The sequence below is a fragment of the Saimiri boliviensis genome, chromosome 1 (genome assembly GCF_048565385.1).
Source record: "Saimiri boliviensis isolate mSaiBol1 chromosome 1, mSaiBol1.pri, whole genome shotgun sequence".
NCBI classification, from domain to species: domain Eukaryota; kingdom Metazoa; phylum Chordata; class Mammalia; order Primates; family Cebidae; genus Saimiri; species Saimiri boliviensis.
The window spans coordinates 102731663-102754575 of NC_133449.1; the positions used below are offsets into that span (position 1 = coordinate 102731663).

The window sequence follows — 22913 nt, forward strand, 5'->3', positions numbered from 1 at the left end:
ACCTGTGAATCCCGCAGGCCGCCCGCCGGAGGAAGACTGCACCCAGGGGGTTGCGTGAGGCACAACTCCCCAGAACACAATTTCCTTTCAAAGAAAAATCCCCACAGCTAAAATGCCTTGTGCTCTAGGCTGTTTTCTTCATTTTGCAACTTTTCATTTATCAACTTTGACAGTTCAGCTTTGGCCTGGCAGTTACAGTAGAGGAGAAACCCCACTCAATGGAAGGCAGTCCCCAGGAGCCTTCGGAGGGGGAGGTGGGAGACTGCTGTGGCTGCTGGGGCCCCCTTTCCAGGGAGGGTGGGGGACCCTTCCTCTGGTGCCGAGGGGCGTGGCAGGGGCAGCTGCCTCCTCTCAGTGTGCTGTGGTCAGGGCTGGCAAGGCCAGGGGCCTGGACTCCAGACCCCTAAGGAAGGTGGAAATGGAGGAGCCTGACATCCTCACATCCCCGTGGAAATTGCCACATGCGGCAGCGCCATTGGGCCAAGTGGGTGAGCTACACCTGAGCCTTCCACATCCAGCCCAGGAGGCCTCAGCCTTCCCCCTCCTTGCTCATGATCCTGTCTCCAGATGGCCCGAAGGGGGCCGGGGAAGGTGTGGGGCGTGAGGGTTCCTGGAAGAGGGGACTGGCGACGGTTCAACACAGAATTGGGCCTGTCGCCTTCAGCCCTGGGTTCTTGGGCTGGTGTGGGAGCCGTGGATGATGCCCTCCGGCTGGGCATGCAGTGCTGGGTTTTGGAGAAGGCCGGGCCGGGAGGCAGCAGGAGCTGGGTGCATGATCCTTGGCAGCCGCTGGGAAGGTGTGAAAGGAAAGTAAATCTCAGGACCCCAAAATCACTAAGCCAAAAAAAAAGTCAAGCTGGAAATTAGGTCCGGCAAACCTGCCTGCATTTTATTTCTAAGTAAGACAGCTACAATGATAAGAAACTTCACGCCTCCTCAATTAGCACCCAAGGAAATTCCTTGTGGACAAAGGACAGACGAACTCGAAGTCACCCCTCTGGGGGCTCCCCTGAGACAAATGCTTACCTGATTCCTTCCCCTACCCCATAGTTAATGTAAAAATTCGGATTCACTAAGCCAGACTCCATTGTGTATTCAGTGGAAGGCTGACCGAACCAATGGACATCTTGTACATACTGATCTTACGTCTTCCTAAAATGTATAAAGGCAAACTGTACCCCCCAGCCACCTTCAGGCACATGTCGTCAGGACTTCCTGAGGATGTGTGACAGGCACATGTTCTCAACCTTGGCAAAACAAACTTTCTAAATTGACTTGAGACCCGTTTCAGGTATTTGGGGTTCACAGAGGCATGAGACGGCAGGGTCCTGAGATTGGAGGGGCTGTGGCGAGGAGGCGGCCGAGTACACCCCAGGGCCAGGTCCCGGGCAGGTGGAGCTGTGCAGGCACCATCCATCTCGCTTGGGCAGGGTTGGGGAAGCACTGAGGCCAGAACTGTCCTCCCTCCAGGCATGTGCAGGCCCAACCGGAGATCCCAGGCCTGGCCTGGGTCCACACAAGCTAGTGGGACCAGAGGCACTTCTTGGGAATGGATTCTGGAGGCGTCAGACACTTCCCTAACTTCTCACAGCCTGGGGGTGCCCAGTTCTGGGAAACGAAAATGGAGAAAAAAAAACATGCAATTATTCCAAGCTCCTGTGGACTCAATAGCAGCCCAGCATTTTTTTTTTTTTTTTAATTCTGTTTTGAGACAGAGTCGCCCTCTGTCACTCAGCGTTGAGTTGTGGCGAAATCTCAGCTCACTGCAACCTGTCTTCTGGGTTCACGCGATTCTCCTGCCTCAGTCTCCTGAGTAGCTGGGGTTACAGATGCCCACAAAGGTTTAGTAGAGACAGGGTTTCACCATGTTGGCCAGGCTGGTCTCGAACTCCTGACTTAAGGTGATCCACCTGCCTTGGCCTCCCAAAGTGCTGGGATGACAGCCATGAGCCACCACACCTGGCCATTTTTTTTGTTGTTGTTGTTTTTTTTTTTTTTTTTTTTTAAATTGAGACTCATTCTGTTGCCAGGCGGGGGAGTGCAGTGGTGCGATCTCAGCTCACCACAACCTCTGCCTCCCGGGTTCAAGTGATTCTCCTGCCTTAGCCTCCTGGGTAGCTGGGATTACAGGTGCGCTCTACCACACCTGGCTAATATTTTTTTTTTTTGTATTTTTAGTAGAGAAGGGGTTTTACCATGTTGGTCAGGCTGGTCTCTACACAGATGTCTCTTCAGGAATCATGGGAACTCAGGAGATGGCACCCTCCTGACTTGGCCTCTCAGCTCTGAAGAGAACTTATCGGGGAGGTCTGAGGGGTGGGGGTTGCAACTGCCAAGTAACTGAGGGCCTCAGCGTAGCCAGTGGCGTTAGAACGGGCAAGGGGTCCTCCCAGGAGGAGACTCTCAGCAGCCTTTCCCAGGGAGGAGCTGGTCCCTGCTGAGCTGCTGGGCTGGGTTCAGAGCAGCGCTGGGCACAGCGGACCCCTCCATTGCCTGGTGCATGTGGAACTCACAGCGCGGCCATGCTTAGTCGGAGGCTCCCTTGGTAACAGAAAGGGAAACTTACGCTCCTAGAAAAGAGGCTGGAAAGGGAGACTTATGCCCCTAAGAGGAGGTTTCCTGGCTGAAATGAGTGCAGCCTGGTTCTGTGTCCCTGTCCAGGACACCTACATGCCACATCAGATGCAGTGTACCCAAGGGCACTTTCTCCGGAGACTTTGCATTCTGGGTGCTGCACAATCAGACACAGTGCTATGGACACTCTCTGGCCCTGGGCAGCAGCGGGAAGTACCACGTTGAGTGTCCCTGCCCCTCTGGCCACTGGAGCAGAACTGGGTTTGGATGAGGAAGCTGCTCCCCAACTCCAGGAGCTGTAGAGGCAGCCACAGGGTGTGTGCGAATCTGGATCGGGGGCTTGGGGGATGTCTGCATTTCTCAAAGGCTGCTCAGCTGTCCCAGGTGGCCGGAATCATCCTCTGCACAAGAGATGCCACTGAGCCTCTTGCCTGAGGCTGGCCTGGAGTTGGAGGACAGAGGGCAGGGAGGGGTAAGTAGCACGAGTGGCCCTGGGCTTCACACGCGTGCGAGTCTGTGCGGCTCCCTGTGGCTGTGCTCGTGGTGGGGTCTTGGTCCCTCAGACCCCCGTGGCTCAGCTCGACAGGTCTCAGTTGGCACCACATTTCCCCCTGCAGAGGGCAGAGGTGCGGCGATGGCGGCAGTTCCCCCAATGTCCAGGAGATGGCAGCAGCAGCTGGGCCGTGTGCCGCGGGCCCCCCAGCCCTGTGCCCATTGTCTCTGTGACTAGTGTGGCCTGAGCCCGTGGAGCCACTGAAGCCTGGGTTGGGAACAGGACCCAGCAGCACAGACTGGGATCGGGTGTGGAGGGCAGAAGGCCAGGGCTCCTCCACAGTTGGTGGCCCCAGGCTCCTGGGGCCCGAGACTCGGTGGTCCAGAGACAGGAATGTCCCGGCTCCACCGCTGAGTCCAGGGGTGGGGACGCCAGCTGCCCAGGTCCCTTTGAAGGAAGGTCCTTAAATGTCTTCCTATGGCGAAACTTGCCAGGCACCACCTGCCCTGCCCAGTCCTGAATGACCCTGCAGGGTGGACTGTTCTGGCCAAGGACAAGGCCATTTTCCCTCCGTGGTCCTCACTGCTGGGAGGCGCTCTTGATGCCTGGCGCTCTCCTCTGTGTTCACCCGAGGCCCGCACTGTGGCTCCCTACTGTTCAGAGCCTCCACCTCCCTTCCCATGGCCTGGCGGTCACCTGGTGGCTGCCATGCTGTAGTCGGGTCTGGCCCTGGAACGGGGCATCAGCGGGGTCTTTTCCCCATGCAGCAGGAGCCCAGGCTGAACTGCTGGGGGGTTCCCTTCCCGATGTCCTATGCTTTCCTTCGGCGGATCCAGGGGCTGTGGGCAGCCAGCCCCAGCCCCTGTGGAGCAAGGGAGCCCGGGCCCGGGGGGCTGGAGGCTGGAGGCTGGGCCGGCTGTCTCCACTGTGCCTGGGCTCTGGGCACCCAGGAGTGATACCACAGACCTGCGTGTTGCGTCCTTGTTGACTGAAGAGAGGGCTGCATGTATCCTGTGTGAAGGACCGTCGGGCCTGTGTCTGCTGGGCCCCTCCTTCGCTGAGTTGGGAAACAGGCCTTGGCAGCCACCCACACCCCGCCCCACGGGGCCCCCAAGCAGGAGGCAGAAAAGTGGGTCCCAAGAGGCCCTGACGGTGGCGCCCCCAGGGTTGGACAAGGAGATGCTGCTTTTGTGGCGTGAATACGATTTCTGCTAAACGATGGGGGCACATCTGTGCTCCTATTTCCAGCCGAGGCTGGGGTGATGAGGCCATTTTTCTCCTGCAGGCGAACATGGCCTGATCCTGTCAGGCTGTAGGGAGGGGCTGCTCTGTCGCCTGTGAGTGGCATCAGGTCTGATGAAAGATCCCTGAGGCTAGCCCAGCATGGCGGGGGCGGGGGCGGCATGGGGGAGGCCCAGCATGGGGTGAGCCCAGGGGCCGCCACCACTCACAGAGCAGCACCCGCACCACTGGGAGCCCACCGGGCAGCGCTGTTCCTGCCTCGGTGCCTGCAGAGCCTGAGGCTTGGGCACCATCTAGGGCCCCAGCAGGGAGAAGGTGCCCATGCCCATGTGGGAGTCCAGGACCAGGGGGCCCCGGTCCCTCCCGTGCACCCTGCTAACCCCCTCCGTGACCACTTGCAGGGGTGCAGGAGATGGGCCTGGGAGCTGCCCAGTCTCAGCTCAGCTGGGCAGAAGCCCTGGGACCTGTGGTAGCTCTGGTGCAGTGTGACACTGGTCCCCAAGTTGCTCGGCTCCAGCACCCTGAATCCTGGACACTGCCGCGTGTGCACTGAGACATCAGGGTCCTGGTACTGGATGGAGGCGGCGAACCGCCCCCGCCTCCCCTGCGCCCACCTCCCCCACCCCAGCCTCCCCTCTACCTCCCTGTGCTGGCCACGGTTCATCTGGGGCTCTGGGTGGGTGGGTGGTTGCAGCCTGGCACATGGCGGCCGCCCATACACCAGCCACTTACCATGACTGCCCAGTTGCACACGTTGAGCTGGGGCTGTCCAGGGACCAAGGCCTCCTGGTGCTGGTGGACGACCTGGGTGATCCTGCTGAGGGCCTCCTGGTACTCGGTGCTGGCAAAGCTAGGGACAGAGAGCTCCGGTCACACGGCTGTGGCTGCAGGGGCACGCCTGGGGCTGATGGCGAAGGATGGGGAGGGCCTGGCCTGGAAAGGCTGAGGCTGCAGGGGTCTAAGAGGCCAAGCACTGCAGTGGCAGTTACTGTGACCCTCGGGCCTCGCCAGGCTGAGCACTGCAGTGGCACAGTCCCCGTGGATCCCCGGGCTTATTAGGACAGGCAGCAGGCACCTGAGCTGTCCTCTGCCCCCAGACTCATGGGCAAGGTGGAAAATGAAGGCTCGGGAGGCCAAGCCCTGGTAGAGAGGCTGTGAGCACAGCTGTCCCGACCTGTCCCCATCAGGTGACCTGCCTGTGACCAGGACCTGGGGCGTGTCAGCTGGGGACTGTGTGGGTCTTCCCCTATTTCGTTACAGAAGCACCGTCATCCCATTGCGAAATGGGAAATGGAGGGGAACCGAATCTGTGGCTGTAAAGTTCCGATGCAGGCATGCGGAGCATTTGGATTCCTTTCCTTTTCACAAAGAAACGATTAAACAGCTGCATGAGGTGCCGTGGGGGCCACGGGGCCACATGCTGTGGGTCTAGGGTCCATGGTGCTGCCATGCATTGCCCTGAGGGTAGCTGCAGAATTGATGTTTTTCCCCATTTCCAATCACTTCAAGTATCACCCACACCCACGTGAACAGACACCTGCCATCACGGTCATCAGGGAGGTGCGGGAAGAACCGCCTGTCACCTGCCAGGCCTGGCCAGGAGCCACACTGCTGCTGACGGGGATGTGGACCGGAACAGCCACTCTGCAAGGTGGTGTAGGAGCTCCTGACAAGGCTAGAGATGGGGCTGCCAGGTGAGCCAGCTGCCCTCCCGATGGCAGCACCCACCCAGGCCCAGCACCTCCTGGGAGGAGACCTCGGACCCACTTGAGCCCAGTCCCTCTGCCCTGGACACTCACCAGGCTGTGAGAACTGGCTTTTTGCTCCAGAACCTTCCCTAAAAATGAGGTTTTACACAGAAGCTGCACGCACAGAGATGGGAACGTGCCCCTCCACCCGGCTTCTCTCTGCTCCATCCACCTACTCCCTGTTAGGCCTCAGGCGTGAGGCTGCATCAGAGGATGGCCCCCAGGAGAGCCAGGTTCCTTCAGGGTTCCCTGCTTGGTGCGCCACAGAGCTGCCTGTCCTTGCACCAGCCGGGGCTTCACAGCACATCCCGGGGCTCAGCTCCCACCACCCCTCCTCCTGGCAGCCTGTCTGCACAATGCATTTTTAATCCAGGAGCTTCTCAGGTGTGTGTGTGTGTTTGCAGGATTCTGGGGCAAAATACTTCTGTTTGAGAGCTGGTGAGGACTGCAGCTGCCCCACCTGCCCATCTTGACAGCGAGTGTCCCTGGAGGCCCCGGCCTGGCTTGTTGCTTTAATCTTCTTGTTTACTTAATTTATTTTATTTATTTATTTATTTATTTATTTTTGAGACGGAGTTTCGCTCTTGTTACCCAGGCTGAAGTGCAATGGCGCAATCTCGGCTTACCACAACCTCCGCCTCCTGGGTTCAGGCAATTCTCCTGCCTCAGCCTCCCGAGGAGCTGGGATTACAGGCACGTGCCACCATGCCCAGCTAATTTTTTGTATTTTTAGTAGAGACAGGGTTTCACCATGTTGACCAGGATGGTCTCGATCTCTTGACCTTGTGATCCGCCCGCCTCGGCCTCCCAAAGTGCTGGGATTACAGGCTTGAGCCACCGCGCCCGGCCTACTTCATTTATTTTTTAGAGACAGGATCTTGCTCTGTCACCCAGGCTCACTGTAGCCTTGACCTTCTGGGCTTAAGTGATCTTCCTGCCTCAGTCTCCTGAGTAGCTGGGACTGCAGATTGCCATGCCCCGCTAATTTTTATTTTCTGTTGAGATAAGGTCTTGCTATGTTGCCCAGGCTTGTCTCAAACTCCTGGACTCAAGTGATCCTCCTACCTCAGCCTCCCAAAGTTCTGGGATCACAGGTGTGAGCAACCATGCCTGGCCCTATCTTTTTTTTTTTGGAGATGGAGTCTTGCTCTGTTGCCCAGGCTGGAATGCAGTGGGTTCAAGCAATTCTCCTGCCTCAGCCTACTGAGCAGTTGAGATTACAGGTGCCCACCACCACATCCAATTAGTTTTTGTATTTTTAGTAGAGATGGGGTTTCACCATGTTGGCCAGGCCAACCTGAAACTCCTGACCTTGCCGCAGCCTCCCAAAGTGCTGGGTTTACAGGTGTGAGCCACAGTGCCCGACCACCCATCTTCTTGTTTAGAGAGGCTCCCTGCAAACACACGTGTCTGTGTCTGAGAAGTAGCCCAGGGTGAATGAGGCCGTGTCGTGGGGGTCTGACCTTGGGGATGGTGGCTCTCAAAGGCCTGGCCAACAGCTGCCTCCTTGTGACCCCCTCAGGGAAGCTGTGAATGCTGCTTGGGATTTGCCTGAAAACTGTGCATTCTCCAGCTGTGAGGCCGGGCAGCGTGGCTGTGCCGGACGGTGGGACTGTGTCTCTCCTCTGGCCTGGCTGGGAGCTCCAGCAACGCAGCAGGTAACACCCCTAAGGACCCTGCTGTGGATAGCAGTCATGCCCAGTGGATTCGGATGGGCACTGCCAGCACTGCCATCCAGGCTTTCATCTCGGGGGTCCCTGGGTGTGGTGGGCACAGGTGTGGCTGGCAGCCTCTTGTGTGTAACTGGGGCTGCGATCCGAGGGATTGTGGGCTCCTCAGTGACTCCTGCAGGCACAGGGGGATCACAGACTGCCCCTCCAGCTCCACAAGGCCCCAAGCTCCTGGCCCCCCATGGTTTGTGGTGATCACTGTCCCCCAGTGGGCCGGAGATGCCCCGGCTGTCTCTGTGAGGATCCCGGCACCCCCACAACAAATGAGCAGGACTGGGGGCTTCAAACAACAAAACTGCAGACACCGGCTCCTCACTGCCCCGGAGGCTAGAGCACGAAACCAGGGGTCTTGAGGCCATGCCCTCTGGAGGATCCGGGGCTCCTTCCTGCCTCTTCCAGCCCCGGCAGCCCCGCGTGAGCCCAGGCTGGTGGTGTTCTGTCCAGTCCCCGCCTCATTCCCCCATGGCCTTAGCCTGTGACTGTTTCTCCTCCCTCTGGACTCAGGGCCACCTGCTCTAGGTTGACCAGTGCCTACCCATGCCTTCATCACAAGGTAAAGACCCTGCTTCCCATCAGGCCAAGCTGGAGGTGTGGATGGGCCTGGGCCTGGGGACACTGCTCTGTCCACTCCGGGCTCCTTGCTGCCTTTCTGCAGTCACTGTCCCAGGCTTCTGAGCTGGATGCTGGTAGAAGGGGAGGTGCTGATGAGGAAGTGCCCAAGGGGTCTCTGAGGGCAGTGGGAGGGGCTCCGGCCCAGGAGCCTCAGAGCAGGCTCAGCCCCAAGGGAAGGAGGCTGCCCCGTCCAGGGGGTGTGCAGGAGCCTCAGGGCCTTGGCGGGGGTGCTGCCACCCTCAGTCCTGTGCTGCTGTCTGCTGGCTCCTACCAGCTTTGCTCAAAAGAGCAGAGGGCAGTCTGCGTAGGAAGCACTGCTGTGCTCAGGTCTGGCTCTGTCCCCTACGGCGACCCAGATGCTCCTGGGTCCTCTGCCCCCCAAGGCGACCCCCGACGCTCCTGGGTCCTCTGCCCCCTATGGCGACCCCCGACGCTCCTGGGTCCTCTGCCCCCCACAGTGGCCCCTGACGCTCCTGGGTCTTCCCGGGACTATCTCCATGGGGCAGGAATGCTGGAGACCACTGGCACGCACATGCCCCAGGATGCCCAGGCCAGGAGCAGGAATTGGGTACCTGCTCATCCTGCAGGGTTGAGACGGAGAAGCCTCCAGGGAGCCCCAGCCCAGGGAGATGGCTTTGGACAAGATAGAAGGAAGCCAAGGTGGGATCTCCAGCCAAGTGCTGGGGCCTTTGTGTCACCCCTAAGGAGCTGCCAGAGAGCATGTGGGTTTGGTATTGGCAACCGTGCCCCTCGAGACTCCCGAGGATGAGGGGAGGGCTTCCCTGAAAGCTGGCAGGCGACGGCCCAGGCTCCAGCATCCTTGGTAGGGCGAGTACAAAGCCCAGACAGCACAGGGTGGAGCTGGGGCTGGCAGTTTTCTGCCATTCCTCCTGCCCGCTGGCCCCAGGGCTGGCCGGCCTCCTGGGCACGCCTCAGGCTTGGACCCCTCCCCTCTGGCCTGCGCCATCCCCAGAGGCAGCTGAAAGTAGGGGACATGCTGCTGGGGGCCAGATAGACGGTGGCTCAGAACAGGCAGAAGCGGGGAAACTGCCAGGGAGGGCAGGAGCGGGCGCTCCAGAGAGGAGGGCAGATCACTCACTGTGGGTGGGAGGAACGCAGCAGGAGGGGGCGCAGGCACAGGAGGCGATGGGCAGGGTGCAGGGGGCTCCGTCCCTGTGGAGCCTGCGTTTGGGGGAGTCCGGCTGGCACTGTCCCAACATCTCGGAAACCCTGCACCAACTCACCTGAGGGGGAACCTCTCCCCGGGGTCTCGTCCCAGGTGGAAGATCAGGGGCAGCTTCGTGTGGTCTTCCAGGGTATGAGTCGTGACCCCCGAAACATTCTGCCCAGGGCAGAAATCCATGCCCTGTAATGAGAAGAGGAGGGAAGGTGGGTCCTGGAGCTCCTGACCCTTGAACCCTGACCCATGGCCATGACGGGCATCAACTGCCTATGTCCTGGATCCCCTAACTGGGGGCCACAGAGGGGCCCTTGTCTGCCAGTGCCTAGCAGTGACCCTGGTACTCAGCACAGTACGGGGCACTGGCTAAAGGCTGAAGGATGAGTGGGTCTGTGCGTGGCCACAATCACTACAGTGTCCTGTGAAGAGGTGAAGCCACCCGCTCTAGGCCCCTGAGCTGCATAGCTGGCATGCCTCATGTGCCCCTGGTTTTCATGTACCCATCTTCTTTGTGGGGCAGGTGAGTGTCTTTAAAAGACCTTAACCAGCCTCACATCTGGACTGCCACTAATTTCACGGAGGAAAGCGTCTTTTAATGTCAGAAAGGGAGGGGAATGCTGGGGAGGGGAGGGGAGGGGACGGGAGGGTCGGGTCAGGTCCGCACTGGGAGAAGGAAGAGCCAGCTGGGGGCTGGTCTGATGGTTGGGTGGGCTGTGGGCTGACTGGACGGCTGGGGTGGGCCGGGGGCTGGTCTGATGGCTGGGGTGGGCTGTGGGCTGACTGGACGGCTAGGGTGGGCCGGGGGCTGGCTGCCAGCAGTTGGGTCTCCAGGTGGGAGGGGGTCCTGGAGGAAGCAGAGCATTGCAGGGATCAAGGTCTGAGCCTGAGATGGGCAGAGAAGGAGCCTGGGGTGCCATGAGAAGAGGGCCCACAGTGTCTGCTGAATGCAGCAGCAGTAGTGACCTGTGAGGGCTGGTGTGCAGCCTGACCTTCCTGCCACCTAAACAGGCAGGCACTGGCCAGGCTCCAACTCAAAGGCCACTCTGCTGGGAGGAGCAACTCGACCCGCCCAGCCTGGCCCCAGGACTAACACCCCATCCATGGCTGTGGTCCTCCTCACAGCACCTTTCCCTCCTCCACTGACAGGCCAGAAGGGAAGGTGCTGAGGACCCCGCTGGCAGAGGGCTGGGGGTGCGGGGTCTATATGGCATCAGCCAGCAGAAGGATCCTAGGAGCAGTGGCCTGTGGTCAGGTCACACTGAAGACTCTCCAGGCCCAGCTGGTTCTCAGGCTTAGCGTTCAGAATGGACATCAGCAAGGTCCCTTCGGGTGACTTGGGACCAGGGAATGACAGATCAGCACACAGCCCTGAGCTGTGACAACACCAGCCTGAGCTGTCAGAGCAGGGGCTGGCCCAGGATGCAGAGTGTGGCCTTGCAGGGCAGCCACCTGGCCTCTGAGCAGACTCCCCTGGTACGTGGGCCACCCAGGAGGGATCCCACTGGCCCTGGGTGGGCAGCTCCTGGGTGGCCATGTCATTGTCTATGATGCTTGAGCTGGCTGGGCCTCACTGGCCCCTGGGAGGGAGGACGGTGGAGGGGCCAGCATTTGGAAGAAAAGCATTAGTGTCACATAGGAGGTGGCAGCAGTGGCAGGGAACCCGAGGACCCGGGGCCTCCACAGGGAAAACCTGCAGCCCACACAGTGACCGGGCCTGGGCCTGGAGTTCCCCAGGTGAACCCAGGGTGCCTGGCTCTTCGCCTCCTGGTTGTGTGTGGACCAGGGACCTGCTGCCAGAACCCCGGTGCCGCCCCCATCACGCGGGCCCTGGGCAGACTTGCTGTGTGGGCCGCAGTGCAGTGGCACGGGCCAGCGGCTCTCACTTTTGCCCACGAGGCTGACGTGGACTGAGGCCCGGCTCCAGGATGGTCTTCCTGCATCTGACAGCAGCAAGCAACTAACTCGGAACTATTCGACCCAAAGGATGGAGGGGTGAGAACCCCGGGGCCCCCGACGGCTTCCTGCTGGGCCCGCCCCTCCCTGGGGAGCAAATCCACGAGAGCCCTCTGCCAGCTCTGGGGAGCCAGGTCTCGAGATCAGTATCACCAGGTGACAGAACTGTCACGAACAGCTGGCACGTGCTCGCAGGCAGAGATGCAGGCTCAGCCCAGCGACAGTGCCAAGGCCCAGCACGGCACTGCCCAGGAAGACGGGGGCATTGGGCGTGGAGCTGGTAAACACTTCTCGTGTCTCCACAAAGCCCCGAGAGAACTGGAGAGGCCCTCCGCCGCAACCCCACACCAAGGGTGTTTGTCCATCATGGGCTCCCGTCTGACCCACTCAGCCACGTGACAGGAACCGTGAGGCTGCCCAGCCACCAGAGACCAAAGGTCAGTGCCTCTAAGAGGACCCTGGAGCCCACAAGATGGGCACATCTATGGGGCTCTGGCCACGGGCTGGGCTGCCAAGCCACACCTTGTGGGGTTGTGGAGCAGGACAGGGACAAAAGGGTCACATGCTCAACACCCACACAGGAAAGCAGTTTTTTCCTGGCACTGGCCATGAGAGACAAAAACATTACAGGGGCCCACTTTTATCTGCTCTTAGGCTGGAAAAGGTAAATTCTGATTTTTCTTTTTATGCCCAAATTATGTGTCTAGGCCCAGAGGGGCGGCTCACACCTGTGATCCCAGCACTTTGGGAGGCCAAGGTGGGTGGATCACCTGAGGTCAGGAGTTCGAGACCAACCTGGCCAACATGGTGAAACCCTGTCTCTACTAAAAATCCAAAAATTAGCTGGGCGTGGTAGCAGACACCTATAATCCCAGCTGCTCAGGAGGCTGAGGCAGGAGAATCGCTTGAACCCTGGAGCTGGAGGCTGTAGTGAGCCGAGATCGTACCACTGCACTCTAGCCTGGGAAACAGAGCAAGACTCAGTCTTAAGAAAAATTTTATGTTTAAATTATGTGTTTAATTGGATATACTTAAAATATCATAAAAATGCAAAGAAAGAAAACCCCAGATTCCCTTCCTGCATTCAGCTGGGGCCCCCTTGGGCCCTCCTTGCAGACAGGCAGCTGCAGCCACACCAGTCCCCTCCCTCTGGGCAGCTCAGTTTTCGTTTTGTTTTTTTGTGAGATGGAGTCTTGCTCTGTCTCCCAAGCTGGAACGCAGTGATGTGAACTTGGCTCACTGCAGCCTCCGCCTCCCGGGTTCAAATGATTCTCCTGCCTCAGCCTCGAGAGCAGCTGGGACTACAGGCGCCTGCCACCACGCCCAGCTAATTTTTGTATTTTTACAAAAAGCAGAGAAACAGCTCCACTTCTCAGCCTGGGTCCTCAGTTCTCAGCCCCAGTCCTCACTTCTAGTCTTTGGATTTTTCCATTAAACTAAATGATTTTCTTCCCATTTAAGGCAGGTGAGCAGGGTATTCATATGTCAAGACTATGGTAGCGGAACTGGTGGGGCTGAGAGAAACCCCTCAGGAGGCAGTGGGGGATGCTGGAGCGTGGGGATTCGCTGGAGCCAGAGAAGACCCCAGGGAGGAAGCAGGAGGCTTAAGGTGGAGGCTCTCGGGGGAAAAAGGCCAGCGCCGACACTGCTGGGGGCCGGGGTGGCAGGAGCCTGTACCTACTGTATTTCCCCTCCCATGCTAGGGGCCGGTGTGGAGACGCAGGTGCTGAGACCCTCATGCAGCACCTGGGCCAAGCAGGCCATGCCCGTTAGAGAAAGCTGAGGAGTCCTGGCAGGGTGGAGAGGCTGGCGGGGGCCACCTGACCACGGTCTGGAGCTATGCCTCGGGGTCCCTCCCTTGACTCCAGCCTGTCACCTGCCAGGCCCTGGGCCACGCAGAGATGGCTGTGGAAGGTGGAGTCCTGCCTGTCTCACCCTCCTGCACCTCCCCAGGATGGCACTCAGAGGCCATGTATGGACAGGGATGGAAGCAGCTCCACCCGCGCCCACAGCCAGAGCCCCGTACCTGCCTGAAGTTCTCCCAGGAGTTGGTCCAGGTCCAGAAGTGAGCCTTGTGCTGCCCGAGGGTGGCTGCCATCAGCGTGTCACCACGGTAGTAGAAGACAGGCCTGTAGGATGGGAGAGGAGAACCATGTAACAGCAGGAAGGACATGCTGGGTCACCTGGGGCTCTGGGCTGCGTCCATCATCAGCTGTCTTGATTGATATTTTACAAAGATGATCAAAAAGTGAAAAGGCCCATGAGGTGGCTGAAGCTTGGGTCCCTGGTGAGGCCAGGCCAGCCCTGGTGGGGGCGGGGGATAGGCAAGAGCAAAGCCGGTGGCACGGGGTCCCCATCTCCGAGACCATGACGGGCCTGCAGGACAGGAATAGGCAGTAAGGGACGCAGCTGGGCACTGTCTTTTCTGCAGTGAACAAGTGCTACGGCCGGGTCTCAAGAGGGGACAAGTGAGAAAAATCCCGTCTCCTCCCCCAAAAGCCAGAGGCGGCATGCTGCCCTTGCTGCTGTCCCCTTCTGTTTACTGTTGAGCCTTTAGAATCCTCATCCCTTCAGGGCCACCCAGGAAACGTGCTTTGAGCAGAATGGTGGCTGCTCTCGGGATAGGAAATGGACAGAAGGTAAGAGCAGGACCAGCCAGCCATGGACTCAGCAGAGGGAAGCTACAGGCAGCCATGAGACACTGAAAACCCAGCAGGGAACAAAGTTGGGGTAGGCAGGGGTGGGTGTGTAGCTGGGGTGCAGGTAGGGATGAGACCCCTCTCCCAGCCCTGCCCCTCCCACCCCCACCCCTTCTCCTGGCCTCACCCCCACTCCAGACCTCGCCCCCATCTCCTTGCTTTGTCCTCCTCTCCTGGCCTCGCCCTCCTGAGGCTTTCCTGAGAACCAGGGCCTCGCTGTGCTTGGACACTTCCAGGATGGACCCCACCCCACAGGCAGGTCCCCAGGTCCTCTCGGCACAGGCTCCCCGACCTCCTTCTGTCCTGGGCATGAGCATGCCTGTGTCTAGAAATATGAGGATCAGCTGGGCCTGGGGGTCGGGCCTGGTCAGCAGCTCTGGGCTTTGCCACTTGGATCAGGGGAAGGGGCCGGGCAGGTCTAGCACCAACCTGTCCATTACCCGGCCCTGCAGGAGGGCGGGGAGGAGATTGAGGCCGTCAATGGCCCTGTCGCTGGGCGGTGTCAGGCCTGCGAGAGCCAGACTGGTGGTGAAGAGGTCCATGATGCTGCCCAGCTGGTGGCTCACCTAAAACAGACATGGCAGCAGCATGCTCAGGGCACTATGCCCCGACCTGAGGGGCCGGGAGCCAATCCCCAGGATGGCGAGGGCCCCACTGCCCAGGTGGGTCTATAGTCAGGCGCATGCGCTCACATGCCACACGCTCACATACCACATGCTGTGCACTCACACACCACACGCCACGTGTTCACATGCTATGTGCCACACACGTGGCCACACGCTCACGCACACCACACAAGCCACATGCCATGTGCTCATGTGCCACACGCCACACGCTCATGCACCACACGCCACACACTCACAAGCCACATGCCATGTGCTCATGTGCCACATGGCACACACTCACGCGCCACATGCCACGTGCTCACGGCAGGGACTGAGCAGAGTCACAAGGCCTGTGAATGGCAGGGGAGCCTCAAACCAGGCCTGACGGGGCAACTCCCCTCACCTTTCTCAGGCATGCCACTGAGCACAGCTACAGTGGCTCCCAGCCTGCAGAGCAGAGCTCTAGCCCCAGCCTGGCCTGGTGGGTGTTCGCTGCAGTAGGAAACCTCATGTCTCCCAGACCTACGCAGGCCCTGAGTCCCACATCATAGTCACGGCGTACGTGTCTCCGAGAACTCCACAGGCCCTGAGTCCCACATCATCGTCACAGCGTCCGTGTCTCCCAGAACTCCACAGGCCCCGAGTCCCACATCATCGTCACGGCATCCGTGTCTCCCAGAACTCCTCAGGCCCTGAGTCCCACGTCATCGTCATGGCGTCCATGTCTCCCAGAACTCCTCAGGCCCTGAGTCCCACATCATCGTCACGACAGCCACTGAATGATGACGGGCCATTCCTGCAGGTACCCCCACACAAGGCCAGATGCCCATCCCTGACCTCGGGGTGAAGGTGCTCAGGGGAGCGGAGGGGGTGGGCAGCTGCAGCCTGTCCTAGGTACACCCCACACCACGCAGAGCCTGTGCCTGCCACCCCTTCTGCACAAGGCAGTCATTGCCATGGCTGCTCTGCTTTTCAAAGGTAGCCGCAGCTGCCTGTTCCATGAACCATGGGGGTCCTTCCACCCTAAGGGTCCTGGAAGCTGGGATGGCCCAGGAGCCCCATGTCAGACAGAGACTGCCCTAGGCAGAGGGTCTGAGGAGGCAGCCCCGTCAGCTGCAGAGACCAGCTGCCCCTGGCAGATGCCACCTCCCAGTCCCACTGGCTACTGGCTGCTGGGGACCCAGGGGACTGCCCAGGCATGGTGGGCAGGAGGGCAGGCTCAACGGCCAGACATTTGGTGACTGCTCCCACCTCTGTCCCTAGTAACTGGGAGGCCCTGGCAAGCGCCTGCTTCTCTGGGTCTCAGTGTCCTGATGTGTGGAACGAGTGGAGAAGAGGAGGCTCTGGCAGAACAGCAGCCAATCCCTGCGCCTGCAGATGCGTGACCAACCCAGACAGTTAAAGTGGCCAACACAACGCAGGCTGCTCATCAGCCTCAAAGCAGGGAGGCCAGCGTGGGGGAAGTGGGGGGCGGGTGGGATACGGCCACAGGGTCCTTAAAAGTGGAACTGGCTGGGTGTGGTGGCTCAAGCCTGTAATCCCAGCACTTTGGGATTTGAGACGGCCCTGGCCAACACAGCGAAACCTCGTCTCTACTAAAAACACAAAAATTAGCCGGGCGTGGTGACATGTGGCTGTAGTCCCAGCTACTTGGGAGACTGACGCAGAATTGCTTGAACCCAGGAGGTAGAGGTTGCAGGGAGCTGAGATGGTGCCACTGCACTCCAGCCCAGGCAACAGAGTGAGACTCCATCTCAAAAAAAAAAAGAAGTGGAACAGGAAGGCCAGGAACAGATGCATAGTGCTGGCTTCGAAGGTGGAAGGGCCAGGAGCTCAGGAATGGGTGGTCCTTGGGATTTGGAAAAGGCAAGGAACAGACTCTCCTGGAGCTTCCAGAAGGACCTGGCCCCGCACACGTCGTCACTCAGCCCCACAAGCCCCAGGTCGATCCCAGCTGTTGTCCTGTGTGATGTCCCAGTTGCCTCCGGAGGCATCGGGAGGGCAACAGACTGACTCAGAAACAGTGCTCGCTTACACAACTCAGACTCAGTGCCCCGTGTGTCTAAGGGCGTGTCTGGATCAAGTGCCTCAGTTAGAGACGACTGCATTGTGATTCTTGGCTAAGGGGCAGCTTCCGGGGCCAGAGGAAACACAGCACACAGCATGAAGGTGGCCAGCCTGAGATGCCAGGATGCACCCTCATCCAGCCAGAGCCCAGGTCACCACCAGGGTCTCCAGCCTAAAAGCCACCGTGGTCTCCAACCAACAGAGCCCGGGGCACCACCGTGGTCAGACTGAGCATGGGGTGTGTGGGGTGGAGGGTGGTGAGGATGAGCCTGGGAGGGTGTGGGGTGGAGGGTGGTGAGGATGAGCACGGGGCTGCTTGGGGAGGTGGGCAGTGAGGGGCTTGCACCCCAGGATGACCGCAGGCCTGGACCTGCCACCCAGCAGACAGGCTGACACTGACTCACCTGGCCTGGGGTGATGTGACCTGGCCACCAGGCGAGGGCAGGCTCCCTCATTCCTCCTTCAAACGTGGTCTGCTTCCCACACAGAAAGGGGCTGTTGCTGCCACCTGAGAGAGGGGCTGCAAGTCATGCCACTGGGACCTGACCTTGCCAAGCCCTCCTCCTCCCTCCCCAGGTAACACTGAGTCACTGAGACTCAGTGGGGACAAAGGGCACTCTGGCTCCAGTGCAAAATCTGAGCCTTGGCTGGTTGTGGTGGCTCACACTTGTAATCCCATCACTTTGGGAGGCCAAGGTTGGCAGATCATGAGGTCAGGAGATCGAGGCCATCCTGGCCAACAAGGTGAAACCCATCTCTACTAAAAATACAAAAGATTAGCGGGGTGTGGTGGTGCACGCCTGTAATGCCGGCTACTGGGGAGGTTGAAGCAGAAGAACGGCTTGAACCTGGGAGGTGGAGGCTGCAGTGAGGTGACATTGTGCCACTGCCTGGTGCTGCAGCTGCAAAGTCTCCTGGAGAAAGTGGGACGTCACGCCCAGGGACGAAACGGAAGTGCAAGCCTGTCGTCAGCAGGACTCAGAAACACACACTCCCACACCAGAGCCCCGGGCTCCGGTGCCTGTGTTTGGGGTGCTCTGCCTAAAATGCAGGCAACTCCTGCCCCCAATGGTTCTGATTCAGTCGATCAGGATGGGGTGCAGGAATGTGTGTTTCTGACAAGTCCCCAAGACTGGATTTTGGTCCCTAAACTATCACTTGTGGGAAGTGGTCACAGGACAAAGGCCCCAGCCCTGGTGACCACACCATCCCCAGCTCATTCCCAGACAGAGGAAGGGGTTGGGGGGCCCAAGTCAGAGGGACGAAAATCACCCTGCTGCATAGCCTGAGCCACCTGAGGCTCTCGCCTTTGAGTCCCCAGAAAAAAAGGGGAGAAAGAAATGAAGGGGCCACCTGCAGCAGCTCACACCCGCAATCCCAGTACCCTGGGAGGCCAAAGCAGGTGGATGGCTTGAACCTGGGAGTTCGAAACTAGCCTGGGCTGGTCTACTAAAGGAGACCATGACTAAATCCCATCTCTGCAAAAAATACAAAAATTAGCTGGGTGTGGCGGCACACCCTTTAGTCCCCACTATTCATGAGGCTGAGGTGGCAGGATCGCTTGAGCCCAGGAGGTCAAGGTTGCTGTGCACTGAAATCACGCTACTGCACTCCAGCCCAGGCAACAGAGCAAGATCTTGCCTCCAAAAAAGGAAACAAAGTGAACCACCCAGGATGGCTAAGTCACTGCAGCTCCTTTCTGCGTCACCATCCAACCCCCGTCCGAGTGGCAGCGTGGGAAGACTCTGGACGGAGCCTCGAGGGCAGCTCTGTGTTCCTCATGGGCGAACATGCCCAGAACCTGGCCTGGCTCAGGGAGGGCCCTGCTTGCAGCGGCAGAGCCACGGAACCCATCAGGGGACAGAGGACACTCACCTGGGGACAGTGGCCACTTCTGGGGGACACCCAGGGATCACGGGAGGCTGTGCTGTGTTCCTCCCCCACCACCAAACTTACTTTCTCTCAGATGTCCTGTTTCTAGTCTTAAGCTGGGTGCTAGGTATGTGGGTTCTCATCTTACTACAAATCGGTACACAGGCCGTTTCTGTGTTTCTTTTTTTTTTTTGAGACTTAAGTTTCACTCTTTTTGCCCAGGCTGGAGTGCAATGGCACAATCTTGGCTCACTGTAACTTCCATCTCCCGGGTTCAAGTGATTCTCCTGCCTCAGCCTCCCGAGTAGCTGGGATCACAGGCACGCGCCACCATGCCCGGCTAATTTTTTTATTTTTAGTAGAGACAGGGTTTCTCCATGTCGGTCAGGCTGGTCTTGAACTCCTGACCTCAGGTGATCTGTCTGCCTCGGCCTCCCAAAGTGCTGGGATTACAGGCATGAGCCACTGTGCCTGGTCTGTATGAAATATTCCATCATTTAGAAACGAAGACTCAGGTTGCTGGAGCCCTCGACACTGCTGGCTGGTGGTTGTGGGTGCTGGCGACGAGGTGGGATGCCCCCCAGGCTCCCCATGGGGAATGACAGCCTCTCTCCCCCCTGCCAGTACCCTCCCTGACACCCACCACCCTCCCTCCTGGGAGCTGCCTGCAGCCCACGGGAGCCTCGACCTGTGGGTCTGGCTCCAGTGGGTGGGAGATGGAGCTGTCCGGAGGGTCTGCGTGAGAGCCAAGCTCGTCCAGGGGAGCTGTCAGGTGGGACGTGGCACGAGGGAGCCCCTGGCTGGCCAACCGCCTGGGCGCTGCTCTGGAGCCAACAAGCTTCTGTCTTGGCTTTCAGCTGTGCTGGTTTCTGTCACCTGAAACCCTGAAGCCCTCTTTCCCCAAAGGACACTGGGCTGCAGGGGCCCCCGTCATGGTCTGGGAAGAGGTGAGTTCAGGTTGGCGCTGGGAATGGGTCAGGCGTTCCTCAGGACCGAGTGGGAGAAAGGCTGAGGTGTTCCATCCCGGGAACGGCTCGACGGGGCCTTGGTGGGGGCAGGAGCCATCTTTCATGGCTTAGGCCCTGGCCCCTGGGTGACCAGGCCCAGGCCAAACTCGCAGAGCTGCTCTGGGTCTTGGGTGCCTGCCCCCATCTCTGCAGGGACATCCCGCTCCATTGGCCTTGCTTTTCCACCCAGGCTCCAAAGCCTCTAGTCTCTGGGGTCACCCCTTGGGAGGTGTCAGCCTCTTCCAAGACAAACTTTCTTCTGTGTCACCTCCTCCCCACCCCCAAGTCCAAAGCCACTCCTGCTTCCAGGTTAGTCCTGAGCCAGAAGGGCCACTGGCCTTGCTCAAGGCTCGGTGACGTCTGCTCCTCACATTGGACCTGGACGGACCTTCAAGCTCCGCCCACTACAGACCCTGCGGCGCAGCCAGTCCGGGCGTTCTTAGCGACGTGGTGGCTGCGAAGACACCATGGGCTCACCTTGCTCGGGAGCAGAAATGAGGGCGGCGCCATTGTCCGACGTGAAGAAGACGAAGGTGCTGTCCGCGACGCGCAGGTCCTGTAGGAGCTGAAGCATCTTCCCAATGCTGTCATCCATCTCCCGGACGGCGTCTCCGTACCTGGGGGGATGGTGACAGATGGATCCAGCGGCCAGCAGCACACTGTGATTCACTGAGTACCTTAAATCACAGCGTCACAGACGACAGTGAAACTGCCTGCCCCTTCCCAGAACAAGAGGAAAGGCCTGAGTTCAAGATCACGTGGCTCATGAAGGACAAAGCCGGACGCCCACCACAGCCCTCCTCCGCTGAGCCCGGGCCAGCAGATGGCTTCAAAGGGGCAGGCTGCTCTGGCCCTTCCACAGTTGGAAATAAACGCCATGGTACTGAGCGCCCCGTCTCTGCAGGTGTCAGGCACAGCTGGGGCCTCCAGTCTGAGCTCCTTGGAGTCGGGACTCACCGCCCTCGCCGACTGGTGCCCAGGAAGGGTTTGGAGGCGTAGACGGGTGCGTGCGTGGCGTCCACAGCCCAGTAGAGGAAGAAGGGGCGGCGCCGCGCCTGTCTCTTAATGAAGTCCAGGGCTTCCTGTGGAGAGAGCCGCACCGTCCTCCTCCGGCCTGAGGCCACCTCCCGCCTCCCACAGAGCACGGCTGGTGAGTCCTGTCACCTGCAGGTAGATCTGGGTAAGGTTGGCTTCCCCGGTCTTCAGGTTAATAGGAAATTCTTCATAATATCTGAAGAGAATACAGATCCAGACAGACCTCAGAACTTAGGCCAAGGAAGTCCCCTTCTCCCTGACTTCACCAGCAAAGGCTGGGGTCGGGCACGATGGCTCACACCTGTAATCTCAGCACTTTGGGAGGCTGAGAAGGGCGGATGATGAGGCCAGGAGTTTGAGCCCAGCTTGGCCAAGATGTTGAAACCCCATCTCTACTAAAAATACAAAAACTAGCTGGGTGTGGTGGTGCACGCCTGTAGTGTCAGCTACTTGGGAGGCTGAGGCAGGAGAATTGCTTGAACCTGAAGGTGGAGGTTGCAGTTAACCAAGATCCTGCCACTGCACTACAGCCTGGGTGGCAGTGTGAGGCTCTGTCTCAAAAAATAAAAAGAAGAGTCAAGTTAAGCCAAACAAAATTCACAGAAGATGAGGGTCCCTGACCCGAGCACTGCCCCGTCAGAGGTGTTGCCCCACACCCAGGCACCAGGATGGCTCTGTCCGGACAGTGGCTTGCTCCTGGTGTGGCTCACAGTGGGGGTTTCATTCCCACCTCCCGTCCTGCCTGTATCCCTGGACGTCCAGAGCACAGCCGGCCTCCCCACCCGTGGACCACATGGGCACAACCCCGGCAGTGAGTGCAGATGGCGTGGGCTCACTGTGCTGGGGGCCTCCCACTGTCAGGACAGTTAAAGTGATCTACGACTCTGAGACAGCTGGAAGCCGCCCCAGGCGCAAGTCTCACAGACTCTGTGGCAAAACTCTGGGAGAGAAGCCACCAAAACAAAGCCCTCTATCCCCGGGCCAGCCCAGCCCAGCCCTTGTGAGCAGGCGGCCTGAGGCCACCAGCGCCAGGCACACCAGGCACCGCGGTTCAGGGCCCAGGAAGGGAAGGGGTGGAGCAGGGGGCCCTGTTACCTGCCGACCATCTCCCAGTCTCTGTACACAGGGATGTTGGGCCTGGCCTTGTTGTCATAAGGTCCAAAGTGACAGTTGGGGGATCCGAACCACTCATCAAATCCATGCTTCAGCGGGTGGAACTGGGGTCTGTGACCCAGATGCCTAAAAACAGGAACCCAGGACATGTCAGGGATCCCATGTGGGGACACTCCGAGGTTCTGAGCAGCAACGAATCCACCATCTGCACAAAATTCTTGATAAGACAAGCACCCTCTGGCCCTGAGACAGGCTATATCTGGGCACAGCAAGGACAGGAGACCAAGGCCTCACTCTCAGGAGGGTGCTGGCAGCGCCCGCCTCCCCGGCAGAGTGGCTGGGCACAACCCAGGGTGCCAGGCATGGTGGTGGCTGGGGTTCCCTGCACTGTGAAGGCTGGCACATCCTGAGGAGCCTCCCTGCCCCCTGGAACCCTCCTGATTTGCTACTCTTGGCCCTGGCTCCAGACTCAGGCTCCTTCCACTTTTTGTGAACTCCCAGGAATCCTTCGTGGGTTGTGTCTCAAACACAAGTGTTTCTCCTCTGGGTTTTCCAGGGAAGAAAACATCTCCTGCAGATAATTACTGTGTCTCTCCACACCAAGGCAGTCTCTTCTCCCAGCTCAGGGAGACGGCTGCCAGGACGACGGGTGGGCGGGGTGTCGCGTGCCGCTGCGGGAGCCCCAGGGCCTGCCAGCTGCACCCAGGTTCCCAGAGCCCCAGTCAGAAGCAGAGATTGGAATGATGACAAGAGCACGTGGCAGTGTGGTCATGCTGGTGACCGCCACCAACTGCTTTCCTGGGACCAAGGTTCCTTTGCTCAGAATGGCCTTCGGCAGGCATCACATCCCAGGACTGCCGGAACCCTCCAGACCCCGCCCTGCACCCCCCATCTGATGACCCCCACAGACCTCCTGCATCCACCCCACCCACACACGCGCCTTCCCTTTGGGGGCATCTAATCTCGTGTCCTCCGGCCAACAG

The 22913-nt window shown here is 59.4% G+C and overlaps 1 protein-coding gene across 8 annotated transcripts in view; it reads right to left on the bottom strand.

Annotated features, from left to right (window-relative positions):
* Positions 1-863: 863 nt before the first annotated feature.
* GALNS (galactosamine (N-acetyl)-6-sulfatase) overlaps positions 864-22913 on the bottom strand; it is a 39642-nt gene continuing 17592 nt past the window's right edge. For 2 of the 8 annotated variants that reach the window (XM_074401355.1, XM_074401372.1), the window contains 11 exons: positions 21913-22056; positions 21300-21368; positions 20947-21013; positions 20740-20864; positions 20260-20399; positions 17308-17411; positions 14661-14797; positions 13559-13661; positions 9644-9765; positions 5042-5159; positions 1536-4078 (listed from right to left, as the gene is read on the bottom strand). In XM_074401355.1, coding sequence (XP_074257456.1) covers positions 3725-4078; positions 5042-5159; positions 9644-9765; positions 13559-13661; positions 14661-14797; positions 17308-17411; positions 20260-20399; positions 20740-20864; positions 20947-21013; positions 21300-21368; positions 21913-22056 — 1483 coding nt within the window. In that variant the 3' untranslated portion in view covers positions 1536-3724. Of the gene's footprint in view, positions 4079-5041; positions 5160-6637; positions 8471-9643; positions 9766-13558; positions 13662-14660; positions 14798-17307; positions 17412-20259; positions 20400-20739; positions 20865-20946; positions 21014-21299; positions 21369-21912; positions 22057-22913 lie in introns of those variants that run through there. The other 6 variants (XM_074401379.1, XM_039474972.2, XM_074401364.1 and 3 more) reach the window with 6 other exon arrangements.